This window comes from Pezoporus wallicus, unplaced genomic scaffold (assembly GCF_028554395.1).
Source record: "Pezoporus wallicus isolate ANWC-B61680 ecotype Strahan unplaced genomic scaffold, APGP_CSIRO_Pwel_v1 scaffold_13428, whole genome shotgun sequence".
Classification (NCBI taxonomy): Eukaryota; Metazoa; Chordata; class Aves; order Psittaciformes; family Psittacidae; genus Pezoporus; species Pezoporus wallicus.
In genome coordinates, this window is record NW_026637482.1 from 3,078,520 (window position 1) to 3,094,909 (window position 16,390).

Consider the following 16,390-nt stretch of genomic DNA (forward strand, 5'->3'; position numbering starts at 1 on the left):
TTGTTTTTCATGTGCCTTAGCATGCCTTCCAGGAGAATCTGCTCCAAGATTTTGCCAGGCACAGAGGTGAGACTGACTGGTCTGTAGTTCCTGGGTAATCCATTTTCTCCTTCTTGAAAATGGGGGCTATATTACCCTTTTTCCAGTTGTTGGGAACTTCCCCTGACTGCCACGATTTTCAAACAGGATGGACAGTGGATTAGCAAAATCATTTGCCAGCTCCTTCAGGAGCTGCAGATAGATTTCATCAGGTGCCATGGACTTGTGTACATTCAGGTTTTTAGGATGGTCTTGAACCAAATCCTCTCCTAAGGTGGGCCCAAGGTCTTCATTCTCACAGTCCCTGTGTCTACCGTCCAAGACTTGGGTGGTGCAGTCAGAGCCTTTGCCAGTGAAGACCGAGGCAAAGAAGTTATTCAAAACCTCAGCCTTCTCCAAATCCTGTGTAGCCAGTTCTCCCGATATCTTCCGGAGGGGGCCTACGTTGTCCCTAGTCTGTTTTTTATTCACTATGTACCTATAGAATCCCTTCCTGTTATCCTTAACATCCCTAGCCAGGTTTAATTCTAACTGGGCCTTAGCTTTCCTAACCGGGTCCCTAGCTTCCCGGACAACATAGCTGTACTCTTCCCAGGCTGCCTGTCCTTGCTTCCACCTTTTATAAGCCTCTTCTTTCCTTTGAAGTTTCCTCAGCAGCTCCTTATCCATGCAAGGAGGTCTCCTGGCCCTCCTGCTGCTCTTCCTTCTAGTTGGGATGCAACAGTCCTGAGCTTGTAGCAGGTGATCCTTGAATACCAACCAAGAGTCTTGGGCCCCCCTGCCCTCTAGGGCTATATCCCATGAAACGTTCCTAAGCAGGTTCCTGAAGAGGCCAAAGTCTGCTCTCTTGAAGTCCAGGGCAGTGAGCTTGCTGCATGCTCTTCTCACTGTCCTGAGGATCTCAAATTCGACCATCTCATGATCGCTGCATCTAAGGCTGCCCTGGAGCGTCACATTTCCAACCAGCCCTTCCCTGTTGGTGAGCACGAGGTCAAGTATGGCACTTCTCCTGTTGGCTCCTCTATTACTTGCAGAAGGAAGTTGTCTTCCACACAATCAAGGAACCTCCTGGATTGCTTGTGCCGGGCCGTATCGTCATTCCAACAGATGTCAGGGTGCTTCAAGTCCCCCATGAGGTCAAGTGCCTGTGAGCCTGAGGCTGTTCCTAATTGTCTGTAGAGTGCTTCATCCGCAGGTTTCTCTTGATCAGGCAGTCTGTAACAGATCCCCACAGTAATGTCTCCCATAGCTGTTTTCCCTTTAACCCTGACCCACAAAGTCTCTGTTAACTGCTCACCTGTCCCCAGACAGCGTTCCATACTCTCCAGCCTATCCCTAACATAAAGGGCAACTTTCCCTCCCCGCCTGCCAGGCCTGTCTTTTATAAAGAGCCTGTCACCTTCTATTCCAACACTCCAGTCATAGAAGCCATCCCACCATGTTTCTGTGATGCCTATTATATCATAACCCCATAGACGTGCACACATCTCTAATTCCTTGTTTGTTCCCCAGACTGCCTGCTCATTGATTTTGTACTGTGGAATAGGCCAATTCCCAAATACTTTCTTTAGCCATGTAGTAACCTATCAGGGAAAAAAAAAAAAAAAAAGATTAAACAGTGAAGTGAAGTGAAATGAGAGAAAATACCTGATGGAGCTAAGAAAGGTAAAGTGCTGCAGGCTCTGCCTTCCTGAAGAATAACTCCCCCTATGCCAGTCAAGGTATGGATGGTGCTCTTTGTCTCTTCCTCAGTCACCATCGTAGTTTAGAAAACCATTTCCATTTTAACCTCCCTCATTTCTCTGTACAACTGTTTATTGCCAGGTGATAAAATTTTATCTTTTTATTGACATGACCTCTTTATACAGACACAGTAATAATCCAAAAGATGGTAAATAGGTATTTTGGCAGATGGTAAAAACAGCAGTAGACTAGCATGGGATAAAATTGCCCTAATTCTGATAGAGCACTGGGAACAGTCTCTACAGACTAGTAGGGGAGAAACAGTTACTACAACGTGCAGGCATGAGTCCTGCAAAGCATAGTACCTACCTCTGAAAAGAAGGTCAGAAATGGGAAAGAGATTAAGAAAATCATAATTGAAGAGATTCAATTATAATTGCTAATAATAGCTCTGGGGCCCCCAGCATAAGAAGGACGTGGAGGTGTTGGAGTGAGTCCAGAGGAGGCCACGGAGATGCTACAAGGGCTGGAGCAGGTCTGCTCTGGAGACAGGCTCAAAGAGCTGGGCTTGTTCAGCCTGGAGAAGGGAGGGCTCCTGAAGGGGAGACCTTAAAGCAGCTCGCAGTGCCTAAACGGGCTACAAGTAACGTGGAGATGGGCTTTGGACAAGGGCCTATAGGGACGGGGGGGAATGACTTTAACCTGCCAGAGGGGAGACTGAGATCTGAGGCAGAAGTTCTTCCCTGTGAGGGTGCTGAGGCGCTGGCACAGGGTGCCCAGAGAAGCTGTGGCTGCCCCATCCCTGGCAGGGATGTTCAAGGCCAGGTTGGACACAGGGGCTTGGAGCAACCTGCTCTAGTGGAAGGTGTCCCTGCACGTGGCAGGTGATTGGAACCGGATGAGCCTTAGGGTCCCAAACACACTGGGGCAATGTAAGTTCTTGTATAAGGTCATCTAAGCAATGTGATGGAAAGGGACCCAGCCTTATAATTTTCTTTCTAGCATGTCCCTCTTTATGCTTCTACCACACCAGCATCTCAGCTACATTACATGGCATACAGAAAACATCACCCTATACTAAACTGGGGAGAAAACCATCAAGGCCTTAGAAGGAAAGAGCACTAACTTTGTGCAGGTGAAAACTCTCATACTGCAAGAAAGCCAAGTTTGCAAATAAATAATGAATTGCGTTTTTCTGTCAGTGTCTCTATTGAGAAAGACCTGAAACACTAAAAACTTCAGCAATGCAAGATTTTCACAACTTAGGAATGATTCCTTCCCCAGAGGGTGCTCAGGCATTGGAACAGGCTGCCCAGGGCAGTGGTGGAGTCACTGTCCCTGCAAGTGTTCACACACCATGTAGATGAGGCCCTCGGTGACATGGGTTAGTGGTGGCCTTGGCAGTGCTGGGGAACCATTGGACTTGATGCTCTTAAAGGTCTCTTCCAGCCGGGCTGATTTTGTGATTCTTATGATGAGCCTCTCAAACCAGCTCACACCTAAAGCTGTGAGCTCAGGCTATCACCGAACAGGTAGCAGCGACTGAATACAGACCTCTCTGCTGCAAAACACACAGCGAGACCACACCTCCCCTCCCCCAGGACGCTGAATAGGGTAAAAGCCCTTCGCGGGCTCGTTCCTGCCCGAGCCCCGCGCATGTTCGAGCAGTGGGGCCCGCCACTTCCAACAGCCCAGGGCTCGGTGCCTCCTGTGGGAAGGATGAAGGAACCGCGCTCGGGAGAGAGGGACGCGGGCTCCGATAACGCACCAGGGCCGGCCGGCCGGCCGGCCATCCGCTCCGGGAGGAATCCAGACAACTGGTCCCGGTGCACAGACCTGCACCTCTGGTAACCCCGTCCCGGGAACTCGCTCCCCGAGCCCGTCCTTACCCGCTGCGGCATCTGCTCCCCAGGAGTTGTAACAGCCTCCGCCATATCGAAGCTCCCGCCACCTCCCAGCATATCCCAAGCACCGCAAGGGCTGATGGGATTTGTAGTTCCGAATGTGTAGGCGGGTGTGAATGGATTTGCGGGGATTTCGGGTTTTTAGGGAGTTTAATATTTCAGGGCCAATTACAAATAAAGGCATCTAGAGCCCTTCATCAATACGGGTAAATCACATATTGAATTTAAAGGGTAAAACTTGACATTTGAATAGCTTGTATGTTGCTTACATAAATCCATATAGCAGCTGTGCTCTTTAAAGGAATATACACCATAAAAACACATAGAATCATGGAATCACGAAATGTTTTGTGTTGGAAGGGACCTTACAGCTCGTGACTCTGCCCCATGTCCCTGCCCCGTGTCCCATGTCCCTGCTCCATGGCCTATGTTCCTGCCCCGTATTCCATACCCTTGCCTCACGGCCCTGCTTCATGTCCCATGGCCCTGTCTCATGGCCCCTGCCCCATGTCCCAGTATCCCTACCCACTCCCCTGCTTCATGTGCCATATCCCCCACGACGTCCCATCGCAATGCCTCATACCCATGCCTCATGCCTCCCCCACCATGCCCCAGACTGCCCACCTCATGCCCCACCCCCAAATCCACCGCCCCTCTGTGCCCCTTCCGCCCGCCGACGGCCATTTCAAGGGCACGTACCCTTTTGTAAAAGCCCCGTTTCGGGTTTTTTGTTGTTTATACACGTGAATGTACACATATACACAAATACCCCTCCACCGCTCAAACGCACGGGGACAAAACGCTCCCCGTCTCCTGAGGCAGAGGAACCCCTTCCGGTTCTCGCCCCGCCCCGCGGGCGTGGCCTCGCCGCCAAAACGGGCGGAGCGCGTCGCGGCCATTTTGTGGAGGGAGCGCGGGGCTGGCAGTCGGGACGTGTTAGCTTCATTCTTCGCCTGGGCTGTCGCCGCCATGATGCTCTCCGCCCGTGTGGCTGCCTCCCTCGCCCGGTCCCTACCGCGGCAGGCCGGCCTGGTGAGCCCTCTCCCTTCTCCCTGCAGCCAGCGGTGTCCGAGACGGGCACCGTCGCCATCTTGGGGGCAGCGGTGACATTGAGGGGTCGCGGGCTCCCGATGCGGGTGTCTGGGTGGGAAGGGGAGGGATGTGCGGGGCTCACTTTAGCGCTGGGTTTCTGCGGGGACCGGCAGCTGCTGAGGCAGTGGTGCCCTCATTTGGGGGAGGGGATGTCTAGAGGACGGCGTGTCCTTTGCGATTCGAATTTGCATGGTTGGGGTTGAGATCAGTGTCGGAAAGATGCTAGAACAAGGTCAAGGTTGGGGATTTGAGCTGGGAGGCTTTGCTAGGTGGAATTTCCCCCTCCTGTTTTGGGGAGTGGTAGTATGAAGGTCTGTCACGAACCGTTCTGGCGTGTCCCCTTGTGAAGGTGAAAGGAGAAGAGGCCTACCCAGGCGTTCAGAAAAACAGCATTGACGCTGTATGGGACCCTTTGGGACGCTGATTGTAATATTTTCATGTGTTATAATGTCTTAGTGCATTCTCTTAGATTATTAGTTCTTGTTTGTTTCTGTTGTTGTATATGTTCTTGCTATGCTTTAGAAATTCTGCAGTTAGATCTTTCTTAGGTCAAACCTTAGAAGACACAATCTTATTTTCCCTTGTGCAGAACCATTAGGGGTGCACTGTTTCTTAATGCCCCACGGTTTTGACAGTCATTGCATAGACAGCAAACGAGATGAGGTGTTGCTTTGGGAACTGCTGCAGTGCTGTGATGGTGACATAAGTGCAATGCAGGAAAATGGAGAAAGTAGTTTAGAGCAATCTTCTTTTCCATCTGTGCTTGCTTAGTATTGCTGTACATGGTTTCATAACTGCAGCTTGTGAATAGAGTGGAGCTCACTACATATTAAAAGTATAACCTCATATGATTATGTTATCTCAAAAAAATTTCTTTTTGAGTGACTGAAGAAATCTCACTGAAATAATTACTTATTTTAGGTTTCCAGAAACACCCTGGGTGCAGCATTTATTGCTACAAGAAATATCCATGCCTCCAAAACATGCTGCCAGAAAACTGGTGAGTCTGAGAAAGATCTTCATACACGAGTGTGGCTTCAGAACTTGCTCTGTCAGATAAAAAGGAGTTTGAATTTGGAATGTGAGGGGCATCAGTTTTGTTAGTTGACAAAACATTTGAGGACATTTACGTACTGTCAGTGTCAGTACAGAACACTGAACTGCTATAGCTGCATCTAGGAGACTCCAGTTTAATAATTTCATATGCCCAAACCAAATGAGTGGTCAGCTGTCTTACACAGGTTACCTGCTCCATGGGAATTCAATTAAGTCTTCAGCTCCTGCAGAATTATTTGGAAAACTCTCAGATTCCAGTTGCCTGTCTTGTTTGTAACAGGATGAGGGAACAGATGACTTTCCCAGGCCTGCCTGGGTTTGACCTTATGTCCTTGAGTGTCATTTTTTGGCTGCCAGTATCTTGGTATTTAGAGAAGACAGCAGCACTGCACAGCTGTATTTTTGGTAGTGTTTCATGTACGCTTTTTGAAGTGGTTTAGGGTGATTAAATGTATTATTAGGAAGTAACAGTTTCACAGCTATATTTGAGGAAGTAAAAAGTTGTTGGAGGTACACAGCTAAACAAATTTGAGGATGTGAAAATTACATTTTTACAGCTTGTATCAAAAAACTTGCTCCATAAATGTATTCAGTTCTTTTAAATATATTTAGATCCTGGATTACAAATCAGTTGACAGGGTGTTTTGATGCCTTCAATCAAAGTAAATCTTCTGTAGGTGGAGCTGGCACATCTGTTCTTTCTGGGCTATGGCTAATTATTCTATTTGCTTTCTAGGGGAGAGAAGCTAATAGTGTAGGACATAATGAAGGATATTGATAACTGAATAGCCATCAGTGTTCTGATGAAAGCTGGCTCATAATGATGAGTTGAAGCTGCTTTTATTGTCTGTGACTACAGAAGTTGTTATTTATCTTGAGTTCCTATGTGAGGAAGAATGTTGCTTGCTATACTTTGTGGCGTATCTGCGAAATGGTACCTTGGTTTATGAGTTCAGTACAAGCTTACAAAATTCATACGGTGTCTTAATGTGTTAAATCTGGTTTGAAATGCCTCTTTCCAGGTACTGCTGAGGTATCCTCTATTCTTGAGGAACGTATTTTGGGAGCTGACACCTCTGCTGAACTTGAGGAGACTGGCCGTGTGCTGTCTATTGGTGATGGTATTGCCCGTGTGTATGGCCTGAGAAATGTCCAGGCAGAAGAAATGGTTGAATTCTCTTCTGGATTGAAGGTACGCTTTCCCTAAGGCAGATTTGTTTAGTCTAGGAATATAAAGATGACTTTTTATAAGGAGAACATGAGACTCTGCTGGAAGTGCCTGTATGGACTTTTTACAGACTTCATTGCAACTTTAATACATAGTAACTAGTTGAAATAAAACTACAAAAAAGCAAATACTTTTCTAATTTGTAACACTTTGCTTCCAGTATCTAGTTCTTGGCCAGCATCAGAGCCAAGAAGTGTAAGAGATAATCTGGTGTTGGATTTTGTTTTCTTTGGTTTCAGGCTGGCTTTTCTGTTTACTGTTGGATAGTAGTCTCTGCTGCAGTACTGCGTGCAGTTTGCTGACATCTTACAGTCTAAGAGTGGTCTAAAGCTAAACTGTCTTATCATAGAATCATAGAATAGTTAGGGTTGGAAAGGACCTTAAGATCATCCAGTTCCAAACCCCTTGCCATGGGCAGGGACACCTCACACTAAACCATGTCACCCAAGGCCTCGTCCAGCCTGGTCTTCAACACCGCCATAGATGGAGCGTTCACAACCTCCCTGGGCAACCCATTCCAGTGCCTCACCACCCTTGCAGTAAAGAACTTCTTCCTTATATGCAATCTAAGCTTCCCCTGTTTAAGTTTTAACCCGTTACCTATTGTCCTATCACTACAGTTCCAAATGAAGAGTTCCTCCCCAGCATCCCTATAGGCCCCCTTCAGATACTGGAAGGCTGCTATGAGGTCTCCATGCAGGCTTCTCTTCAGGCTGAACAGCCCCAACTTCCTCAGCCTGTCTTCATATGGGAAGTGCTCCAGTCCTGTTCCAAGAGTTCTGCAACGGCTCTTCCAGTTTTTTTAATGTCTGAACTCGCTTTAGGAAGAGAAGAAGCCAGTGATACTCCCTTGTCCAATTCCTAGTCAAGAGACAAATGTTGCATTTGAATTCTGCTTACCTTTTTGGAGAGAGAAAGGGCTGAATGCTAGACTACTGCAAGTACAGTTCTGTAGTAAGCTGAAGGCTTAGGCAGGTTCTGTAACCACTATGGAAGAACATACATGTGTTGTATGGAAAAGCAGAATATTGACTATTACAAATAAGATTGAAGTAGGTTATGTTGGATATTCTACACTGTAGAATAATTACATCTGTTTTAAACTGTCAAAATGCTTGTAAATATCAGTATGGGTTTTCTCATGATAGTGTGATCTTTGTTCTAGGGTATGTCCTTGAATTTGGAGCCCGACAATGTTGGTGTTGTCGTGTTTGGTAATGACAGACTGATCAAGGAAGGGGATGTAGTGAAGAGGACTGGTGCTATTGTGGATGTTCCAGTTGGGGAAGAGCTGCTGGGCCGTGTTGTAGATGCCTTGGGCAATCCAATTGATGGGAAGGTAAGTGTAACTGCAAGATGTTTAATATCTCTGCTTTATGTATGTTATACAGACTGTAACAGGGTTTTTCCTGTCTTTCAAGGGTTCCATTGCATCCAAGACACGTAGAAGAGTTGGCTTGAAAGCCCCTGGAATCATTCCCAGAATCTCTGTGCGTGAGCCTATGCAGACTGGTATTAAGGCTGTGGACAGCTTGGTGCCAATTGGTCGTGGCCAGCGTGAGCTGATCATTGGTGACAGACAGACTGGGTAAGTTAAATGCCCAAGCTAAAAATGCTTTTTTTAAACTTGAGAACAGCATGTGCTGATGTGCAGAGCTGAACACAGAGTGGTGTAGAGGTTTGGAGAACTGTAGGCAGCTTAACTTACCAACCTCTGTGTTACAGGAAAACTTCCATTGCAATTGACACAATAATTAACCAGAAACGATTTAATGATGGAACAGATGAGAAGAAGAAGTTGTACTGTATCTATGTTGCAATTGGTCAAAAGAGATCAACTGTTGCTCAGCTGGTGAAGAGGCTTACTGATGCAGGTACAGATTTTTGAAGATAGTTGAGCCTGGCAACTGGTGACATCCTCTTCCCATTGTAATGCTAAATATTGCTATGACCTCTCCTACCTGTGAATGTAAACAGAATTCTTTTGTTACTGAATGACTGAAATACTTGCTTTTGTGGACAAGAAATCTTTCTAGCTACCTGGGGGAAAGAGCCTCCTTCTACTGCAGCACATTAGAAGACTAGTATGAGCCACCCTGGAACTCCTGAATTGCTTCTGGAAAAGTCAGCCTGGTTTTGTTGGGTTCTTTGGGGGGTTTTTTTGGTTGGTTGGTTTTTGTTTTGGCTTTTGTTTTTGGTTTTGTTTTTTGTTTGGTTTTGTTTTTTTTTTTTTGGTGTGTGTTTTTTTTTGTTTGGTTTTGTTTGTTGTTTTTTTTTCAGCAGCATTGAGCTTCCTCTTGGCAGGCAGGCCTGATGAGAAACGGTGGCCTGCAAGTATTTTGGCATTTGTTTCATACATACGGAAGTCAGTGTGAGTGGCAGTTGTAAATGTGGCAGATAGATTTTACTGCCCAAACATAAGGGATTAGATGGTAGTATCTTTACAGAAACAGTGATCTTGACCAAAGCTGTGTATATAACAGAGCTTGCAAGAGATCAGGCAGCTTACCTCTTGCCTGCTCATGTAAAGCAGAGTCATACCTAACAGGAAATAAAAACAAACCACATTTAATTGCAGTAATTTGTTTGGCACTTTGAAACAAAGCATTGTATTGCCTTGAAGCAGCCAGGAAACCATATGCTTCAAGGCTGAGTTACTTTTAGAACCAAAGTGTGTCTTAGTGAAAGTTTAAACTTAATTTTAAATAGAAAATGAGCCTGCAAGTGTTAGATATTAGTTAGTTGTGTTGATGGATGTTTTAATCTAGTAGGGTGGTCTTTTTGTAACAGTGTAGGGATGCTGCCTGGGCTTGCTTCGGTGACTAGTACTTCACATGCCTGTTGTTTGCTGTTGACAGACACATTGAGGTAATATACTCATGGTGTGTGTTTCCCTTTCTTTTCCAGATGCGATGAAGTACACCATTGTGGTGTCTGCCACTGCATCTGATGCAGCACCCCTGCAGTATCTGGCTCCCTATTCAGGCTGCTCCATGGGGGAATACTTCAGAGACAATGGAAAACATGCGTTGATCATCTATGATGACTTATCCAAACAGGTCAGGAAACACTGTTTGTAGGCCTTATAGTCTGGAATGTTTGTAGCTGTCAGATCACCTCAGGTTTAGAAATTCAGATTTTTACATGAGCTACTGAAGTCTGAAATCTTTGTCTACTACACAGGCTGTTGCCTATCGTCAGATGTCTCTGCTGCTGCGTCGCCCACCTGGTCGGGAAGCCTACCCAGGTGATGTGTTCTATCTGCACTCCCGCCTGCTGGAGAGGGCAGCCAAGATGAATGATTCCTTTGGAGGTGGCTCTCTGACCGCCTTGCCTGTCATTGAAACTCAGGCTGGTGATGTGTCTGCTTACATTCCAACCAATGTCATCTCCATCACTGATGGACAGGTAGGACTTCTCATGCCAGTATTTCTGTGTAATTTAATGGCAGATCTCTGAGGAGGCTTCCAGGCTTCTGACCAAGATATTTTCTCCTACAGATTTTCTTGGAAACTGAGTTGTTCTACAAAGGTATCCGTCCAGCCATCAATGTTGGTCTGTCTGTGTCCCGTGTGGGTTCAGCTGCTCAGACCAGGGCTATGAAGCAGGTGAGCATGAAACTGCAGTGTCCTCTTAGAGACAAGTAGTCTTTCCAACCCATTTCACTCTTTAAAGAGCTGTGAATACACAGAATAAAGCTTTTGATTCCTTAGCATTCTGAAATCATAAAAGAGCAAACTCTGGGGATCTCTTTGATACTTCTGTTGCCTCCTGGGGTTGATAGGAGGAAAGGAAAACTGTGCATGCAGAAAGATGTAGGGCTGTTAAGTTTCAGTACGTTGAACTGGGTACTGATCTAACTAGAAACAATTCTCTCTTTACCTCAGTCTTTTAGTCCAGATGTGGAATTAGGTTTCATATCCACTGTCACCATTTCAGGAACGATTAGTATGTTTGTTAAAAAGGCCAAGCAGACTTCGTAGATTTGTAGAAAGCAGGATTTATAGAAATGCATATAATTATCTGTCAGAATCTTAGGATTCACTTGACTTGTAATGCCAGGCAAAGCTGATTTGTGACAGCTGTTAGCTGAAGATAACTTGCAGGCTACTAGACGCATTTAAAAGGTGGTCAGACTCAGCCTGACTTGTATCTTGTGTGGTAGGTGGCAGGTACCATGAAGCTGGAATTGGCTCAGTATCGTGAAGTAGCTGCCTTTGCTCAGTTCGGGTCTGATCTGGATGCTGCCACACAGCAGCTGCTGAACCGTGGTGTACGTCTGACAGAGCTGCTCAAACAAGGACAATATGGTGAGTGCTTGGACGTAACAAGTCTGCATTTCCCGTTAGCCTTTTGTGCTAACAAGGCTGGTCTTCCTGGGAGCATTGTGTCCATTCTGTGGACATGGTGAATGCAGACTGGATTGTTGACTAAACGATGTGGTAGATGTGCAGCTGATCTTTAAAGAAGGACTCTGTAGCACTGACAATGTCCTGATGTTGAGAGTTACCAGTGGCATGAACGCTTTCTCTTCTGTAGTTCCCATGGCTATTGAAGAACAGGTTGCAGTCATCTATGCTGGTGTCAGAGGTCACTTGGACAAGCTGGAGCCCAGCAAAATCACCAAATTTGAGAGTGCTTTCCTAGCTCATGTACTGAGCCAGCACCAGGCCCTCCTCTCCACAATCAGGTATGAAAGTGAATCATGCATCATCCCAAGACGATGGTATGGATGGCTGGAGTGCAGATAATGTGCACTGAACTGTTAATTCAGGATATCCTGCAACATCAGGCCTTGAGCTGCCTGTTCTGGAGCTGGAGGTTAAATCAGCTTTGCTGCTGCCTGGAGCTCAGCTTCACGTCTTCAGCTTTTACTTGGGGAAAATGAGAACCTGCTTGCATACCTGTAATCTGACACTGAAATAATTTAATCACATCCTAAATTTTTGGCAGCTTTAAGCTATGAGAGTGCTGTTGATTAAGTGCTGCTCAGTGCTTTCCCTGCTGCTGGGTGGGCTGCTGGGGTTTTTGAGTGTTTCTGCCCTAGTCATAGCTTTTTTTGTCATGAGTCAAATTACATGCCTACCCTCTCTCTGTAGAAGGCAGAGCCTTTCTGAACTACATAGAGCCGTTTTAAAGCTATTTGTTGACAAACCCACTTTCTTCAACAAGACTAACTTTAGAAGAAGTGATGTTATGTTAGTTTCACTGCTACAGAGCTTCATGCATCAAACATGCTAATTATTGTGCTAATCTTGTTAGAAATGGGAAGGTTCATTGTAGTTTTCTTTGTCTTGGGGATTGACCATTATCTATTCCTGTGTCAGAAGTTTAACTACATTATCTCAACAGGACTGAAGGGAAGATCTCTGACCAGACGGAAGCAAAGTTGAAGGAAATTGTCACAAATTTCCTGGCTACTTTTGAGGCATAAACTTGTAAAACTGTTAAAACAGGCCAGGCTATTGTGGTCCCGTGCTCCAGCTCCATCAAAGACTTAAAAGAATGTGCGACTTGAATGTACAGATACCGGTGAGAATAAAAATTCCTGTGTAAAAAGATGTGTATGTTCTGTTCCTTCTATATTATGCTGCCCTGCTGTGTGTGCCACATGTGCCTTTAAAACCACAGAGTTAAACTCTAGACACTCACTTGTGAGAGGAACTCTGAAAATTCAAACCAGGGGTTCAGAATTGGGTGGATTGGACTCTATATGGAATATGGAGTATGAAGCATTTAAATGCTTCTTCAGTTTGATCTGTCCATTTTAGAAAGGTTGGACTTTCTTTTAGCAGCTCATATAAGGGTCTTACCAGAACACCATAATCACAGATCCAGAGTCGCCACCATCCTGTCATTCCCAGAAATGTCCAGAGATCTTTAACCACGGATGGTCGTGTTATTTGGCAGATTGCTTCCTTCTGAGCTGCTCCAAGTTCTCGTTGTCCTCCTGTTATTTCTTGTCCTAAATAAGATACTCCAGTTGGAATTAGTTGAGCCTTCAATTTAGATATGCGGTATCGATTTAGCCCTAGAAAGTTTAACAGTTCTACAGTCCATTGTACACATTCTGTCTCAGTTTCCGTAGCAATTAACAGGTCATCAACATACTGTAGTAAAGTGCCTGTCTGGGTTGGTGCTTCCCAGGGTTCTAACTCTCATGCCAATTTATTTCTGAAAATGGTTGGACTGTTTTTAATTCCCTGAGGTAATACCCTCCGAGTGAGCTGTGTCCTTCTTCCTGTTTCAGGGTTTTCCCGTTTGAAAGCAAAAAATTTTGGCTTTCTTTGGCCAGGGGCAGACAGAAAAATGCATCCTTTAAGTCCAGAACGGTAACCCACTTCTGATTATTATTCAATTTAGTTAATAAGGTATATGGATTAGCTACTACTGGATGAATATCCTCCACAATTTTGCTGAGGCTCTGAGATCCATATTTTAAAAAATGATCAATGATTTCTTTGATTCCCTTCTGATCCTCCAATTTTAAGGGATATTATTTTATTCTAACTGGGCAGGCCCCCCTTTTTATTTCTACTTTAATAGGCAAAGCATTTTTTGCCTTACCTGGAACTTTGGATGCCCATACTCCTGGATATACCTGCTTAAAGACTTCTTCTATTTCAGGAAGGTTCTCATTAATTTTCTGTTGGATTAAAGATAAACTCAGAATTTTAATCAACTGATCATCTTTTACCTTTAATTCCATTTCTCCTTCTGTAAATGTTATTATTGCCTCCAAATGTTCTTATAAGTCTCGTCCCAGTAAGGATTTTGGTGAATTTGGCATACATAAGAAATTTTGCACACCAGTCTGTTTTCCTGTCTTATATCTTAAAGGTTTTAGAAAGAATGCTTTTTCTTGACGGCCAGGAGCTCCCACAACTGTTACAGACTTTTCCTTTTAATGTTAGATCTTGATTCAGGACCGAATAAGTTGCCCCGGTATCTATAAAGAATTCCGTTTCTTTTGCTGTGGTCCCTAGCTTGATTTTAATCAGTGGATCCGCTAGGGTAGATTCCCCAGGTGCCCATCAATCTAATTCTAGTTCAGCAGTCAGTTGAGTTTGTTGTTTTCCTTGTGGACATTCCTGTTTCCAGTGTCCAAACCCTTTACAGTTTGCACATTGATCCAGACTATAACCCCTACCTCTACCTCTCATCACCATTCTCCAGCCACAACCTCTACCTCTCATTCCACTATATCCCCTGTTTGCTTGTTCCATTGCTGCGATTGTGGCTGTTGTCAAAACCTTTCCTAATTTCCTTTCTTTTACTTGTTCTCTATTCCTGTATACTTTCCAAGCCACTTCCAATAGTTTTTCTAGATCTCTTATTTCAGTCACAGATCATTTTTGGAGCTTTTGCCTGATATCCTCCGCTGACTGCCCCACAAAGGAATTTGCAAGCTGTAATTTACCTTCCTCTGAGGAAGGATCCATTGTGGTGCATTTTCGCATAGTTTCTCTGAGCTTGTCCAGGAACTGTCGGTGACTCTTTTGGCCCCTGTCTTACTTCAAACAGCACCAACTAATTTACTGCTTAAGGTATAGTATTTTCAAGCCCATATTTAATCCAATTTTGATATCTCTTTAGATATGCATAATCTCCAGCATCATTATAATCCCAGTCTGGAGCTGTAAGGGGGATATGATTTTCAACCCTCCCAGCTATCGCCCCTGCAGTAATTTGAGCATTTACCTGTCTACAAGCAGTTTTTATAACCAATTGTTTTTCTGTCTCTGTTAATTTATCCAATATTACATCTGTGTCCTTCCAATCAGGATCCTGACCTTTTACCAGCATCTCAAATTTCTTAGCTACCCCCACAGGGTCATTTAGATAGTTTCTTGCAATCTGCTTCCAATTATCCAAATCTCCTAAAGAGAAATTTACTTTTATCCTGGTACACCCCTCTGGTCCCATTGCTTCCCTAAGAGGGGCTTGCAGGACAGTCTTAGTTTTACTACTGACACGGGCAGCAACAGGAGTGGTACCTTTGGTGAAACAATCCTCCATTCTGTCCCCAACCATGTTATCCTCGGCTCTCCAGTTTCAAACACATTTCCGCAATATCACAATCAGAACAGCATCTTTCCAATCTATTCCCACCCTGCTTCCTTTCTTTTTCTAAAGCTAAAATTAAAGGATCTGAAGGTGCTATATTAAGTCCACATCCTTTCTGCCATTCTGGGTGGTTTTGCAACGTGAAAAACGTATCTGCATACATTACTTCATCCCATTTTCCCTGCCGCCTCAAAACCAACATTAATTGTAACAAGGTATTACAATTCAGAGTTTCATTTTTAGTCCATTTCTCCGGATCCCCCAGAGTATACAATGGCCGGCATTGGTTACAGCATTTCACCAACGTTTTCCTTATTTACTGAGCCCCCAGGAAACCCTCCCAGTTCTTTCCAATGTGCCAAAATGCACCCTAAAGGACTCTTTTTCAAGATCTCTCCACTCTGCCGATTTTCCCTTATTAATCTCGCATTCACACACACAGGATTCCACAGACACACTCCGCAGTTACAACACTTGAGACAGAGACTAAAATTGTATCAAAGAAACAACATTTAATAACACAGTTATAACAGTCTGTCACCAATACCAAAATCACAAGATCAAAAGCGTCACTGTAACAAGCCACAAAATAGACACATTCCACACAGTTACAACACTTGAAACAGAAACAACAGTTAATAACACAGTTATAACAGTCTGTCACTAATACCAAAATCACAAGACCAAAATCATCACCATAACAAGCTACAACATAAGTCAAATACCAGTAAAATCCAAAACCTTTTCTATAAGATTCCCACTGCATCTTGCAGGACCCAAACCACAAGATGCCCTCTGCTTCTTCTGGGTGTACACCAAACGGACGCTAGCAGCAGGGTATACGCCTTTACCCATGAGATTTCCTATCTCGATTTACAGAAGGCTTCCAAACCTTGCGTAACACTTAACCAAACCAATTTACCAAACCAAGATGCCCCCTGCATCCTACAGACTATATAAAAGAAAAGAATACCTTTTATGAGATGATCCTTGTCTGCTCTCGCAGTGATCTGAATGAGTTGAGGGGTCCCTCTGGGAAAAACTCCTGAGGGCCCTAGGGCGCCCTGTCCTCAGCAGGTCCTGCAGCCGAGCAGAGTGTCCCATCTGGGGTGCCAGATTGATTTGGAGAAATCTCCAGGAACTTGCCAAAAAAGTTTAAAGCTGACAAGCAGGTATTCTGTATTGCGGAGCCAGGAGACATGGGGGATTGCTCCTCCAAGCGTGTCTCTACCAGGCATCAACCAGGCTGTGATTATATTGTCCTTAAACATACATATTCATTAGATCACATACATTACATCATACTTCTTAAAGAATGCCT

General features: G+C 44.7%; 2 protein-coding genes across 1 annotated transcript; both read left to right on the forward strand.

The window, feature by feature from the left end:
• Nucleotides 1-16,390, forward strand: part of LOXHD1 (lipoxygenase homology PLAT domains 1) — a 349,538-nt gene that overhangs the window by 307,627 nt on the left and 25,521 nt on the right.
• ATP5F1A (ATP synthase F1 subunit alpha) lies at nucleotides 4,542-12,563 on the forward strand. The gene is made up of 12 exons (XM_057405715.1): nucleotides 4,542-4,658; nucleotides 5,640-5,718; nucleotides 6,797-6,966; nucleotides 8,168-8,341; nucleotides 8,424-8,590; nucleotides 8,728-8,876; nucleotides 9,910-10,061; nucleotides 10,186-10,410; nucleotides 10,503-10,610; nucleotides 11,168-11,312; nucleotides 11,542-11,692; nucleotides 12,355-12,563. Exons 1-12 carry the CDS (start codon nucleotides 4,596-4,598, stop codon nucleotides 12,434-12,436), a joined length of 1,665 nt encoding a protein of 554 aa, XP_057261698.1. The 5' UTR covers nucleotides 4,542-4,595; the 3' UTR covers nucleotides 12,437-12,563.

Bases quoted from the DNA above. Each gene is read 5' to 3' on its own strand.
- ATP5F1A (XM_057405715.1), top strand. From the start codon at position 4,596: ATGATGCTCTCCGCCCGTGTGGCTGCCTCCCTCGCCCGGTCCCTACCG. The intron at 10,062-10,185 runs GTCAGGAAACAC...TCTACTACACAG, and splicing joins ATGATGACTTATCCAAACAG to GCTGTTGCCTATCGTCAGAT. The intron at 10,411-10,502 runs GTAGGACTTCTC...TTTCTCCTACAG, and splicing joins TCTCCATCACTGATGGACAG to ATTTTCTTGGAAACTGAGTT.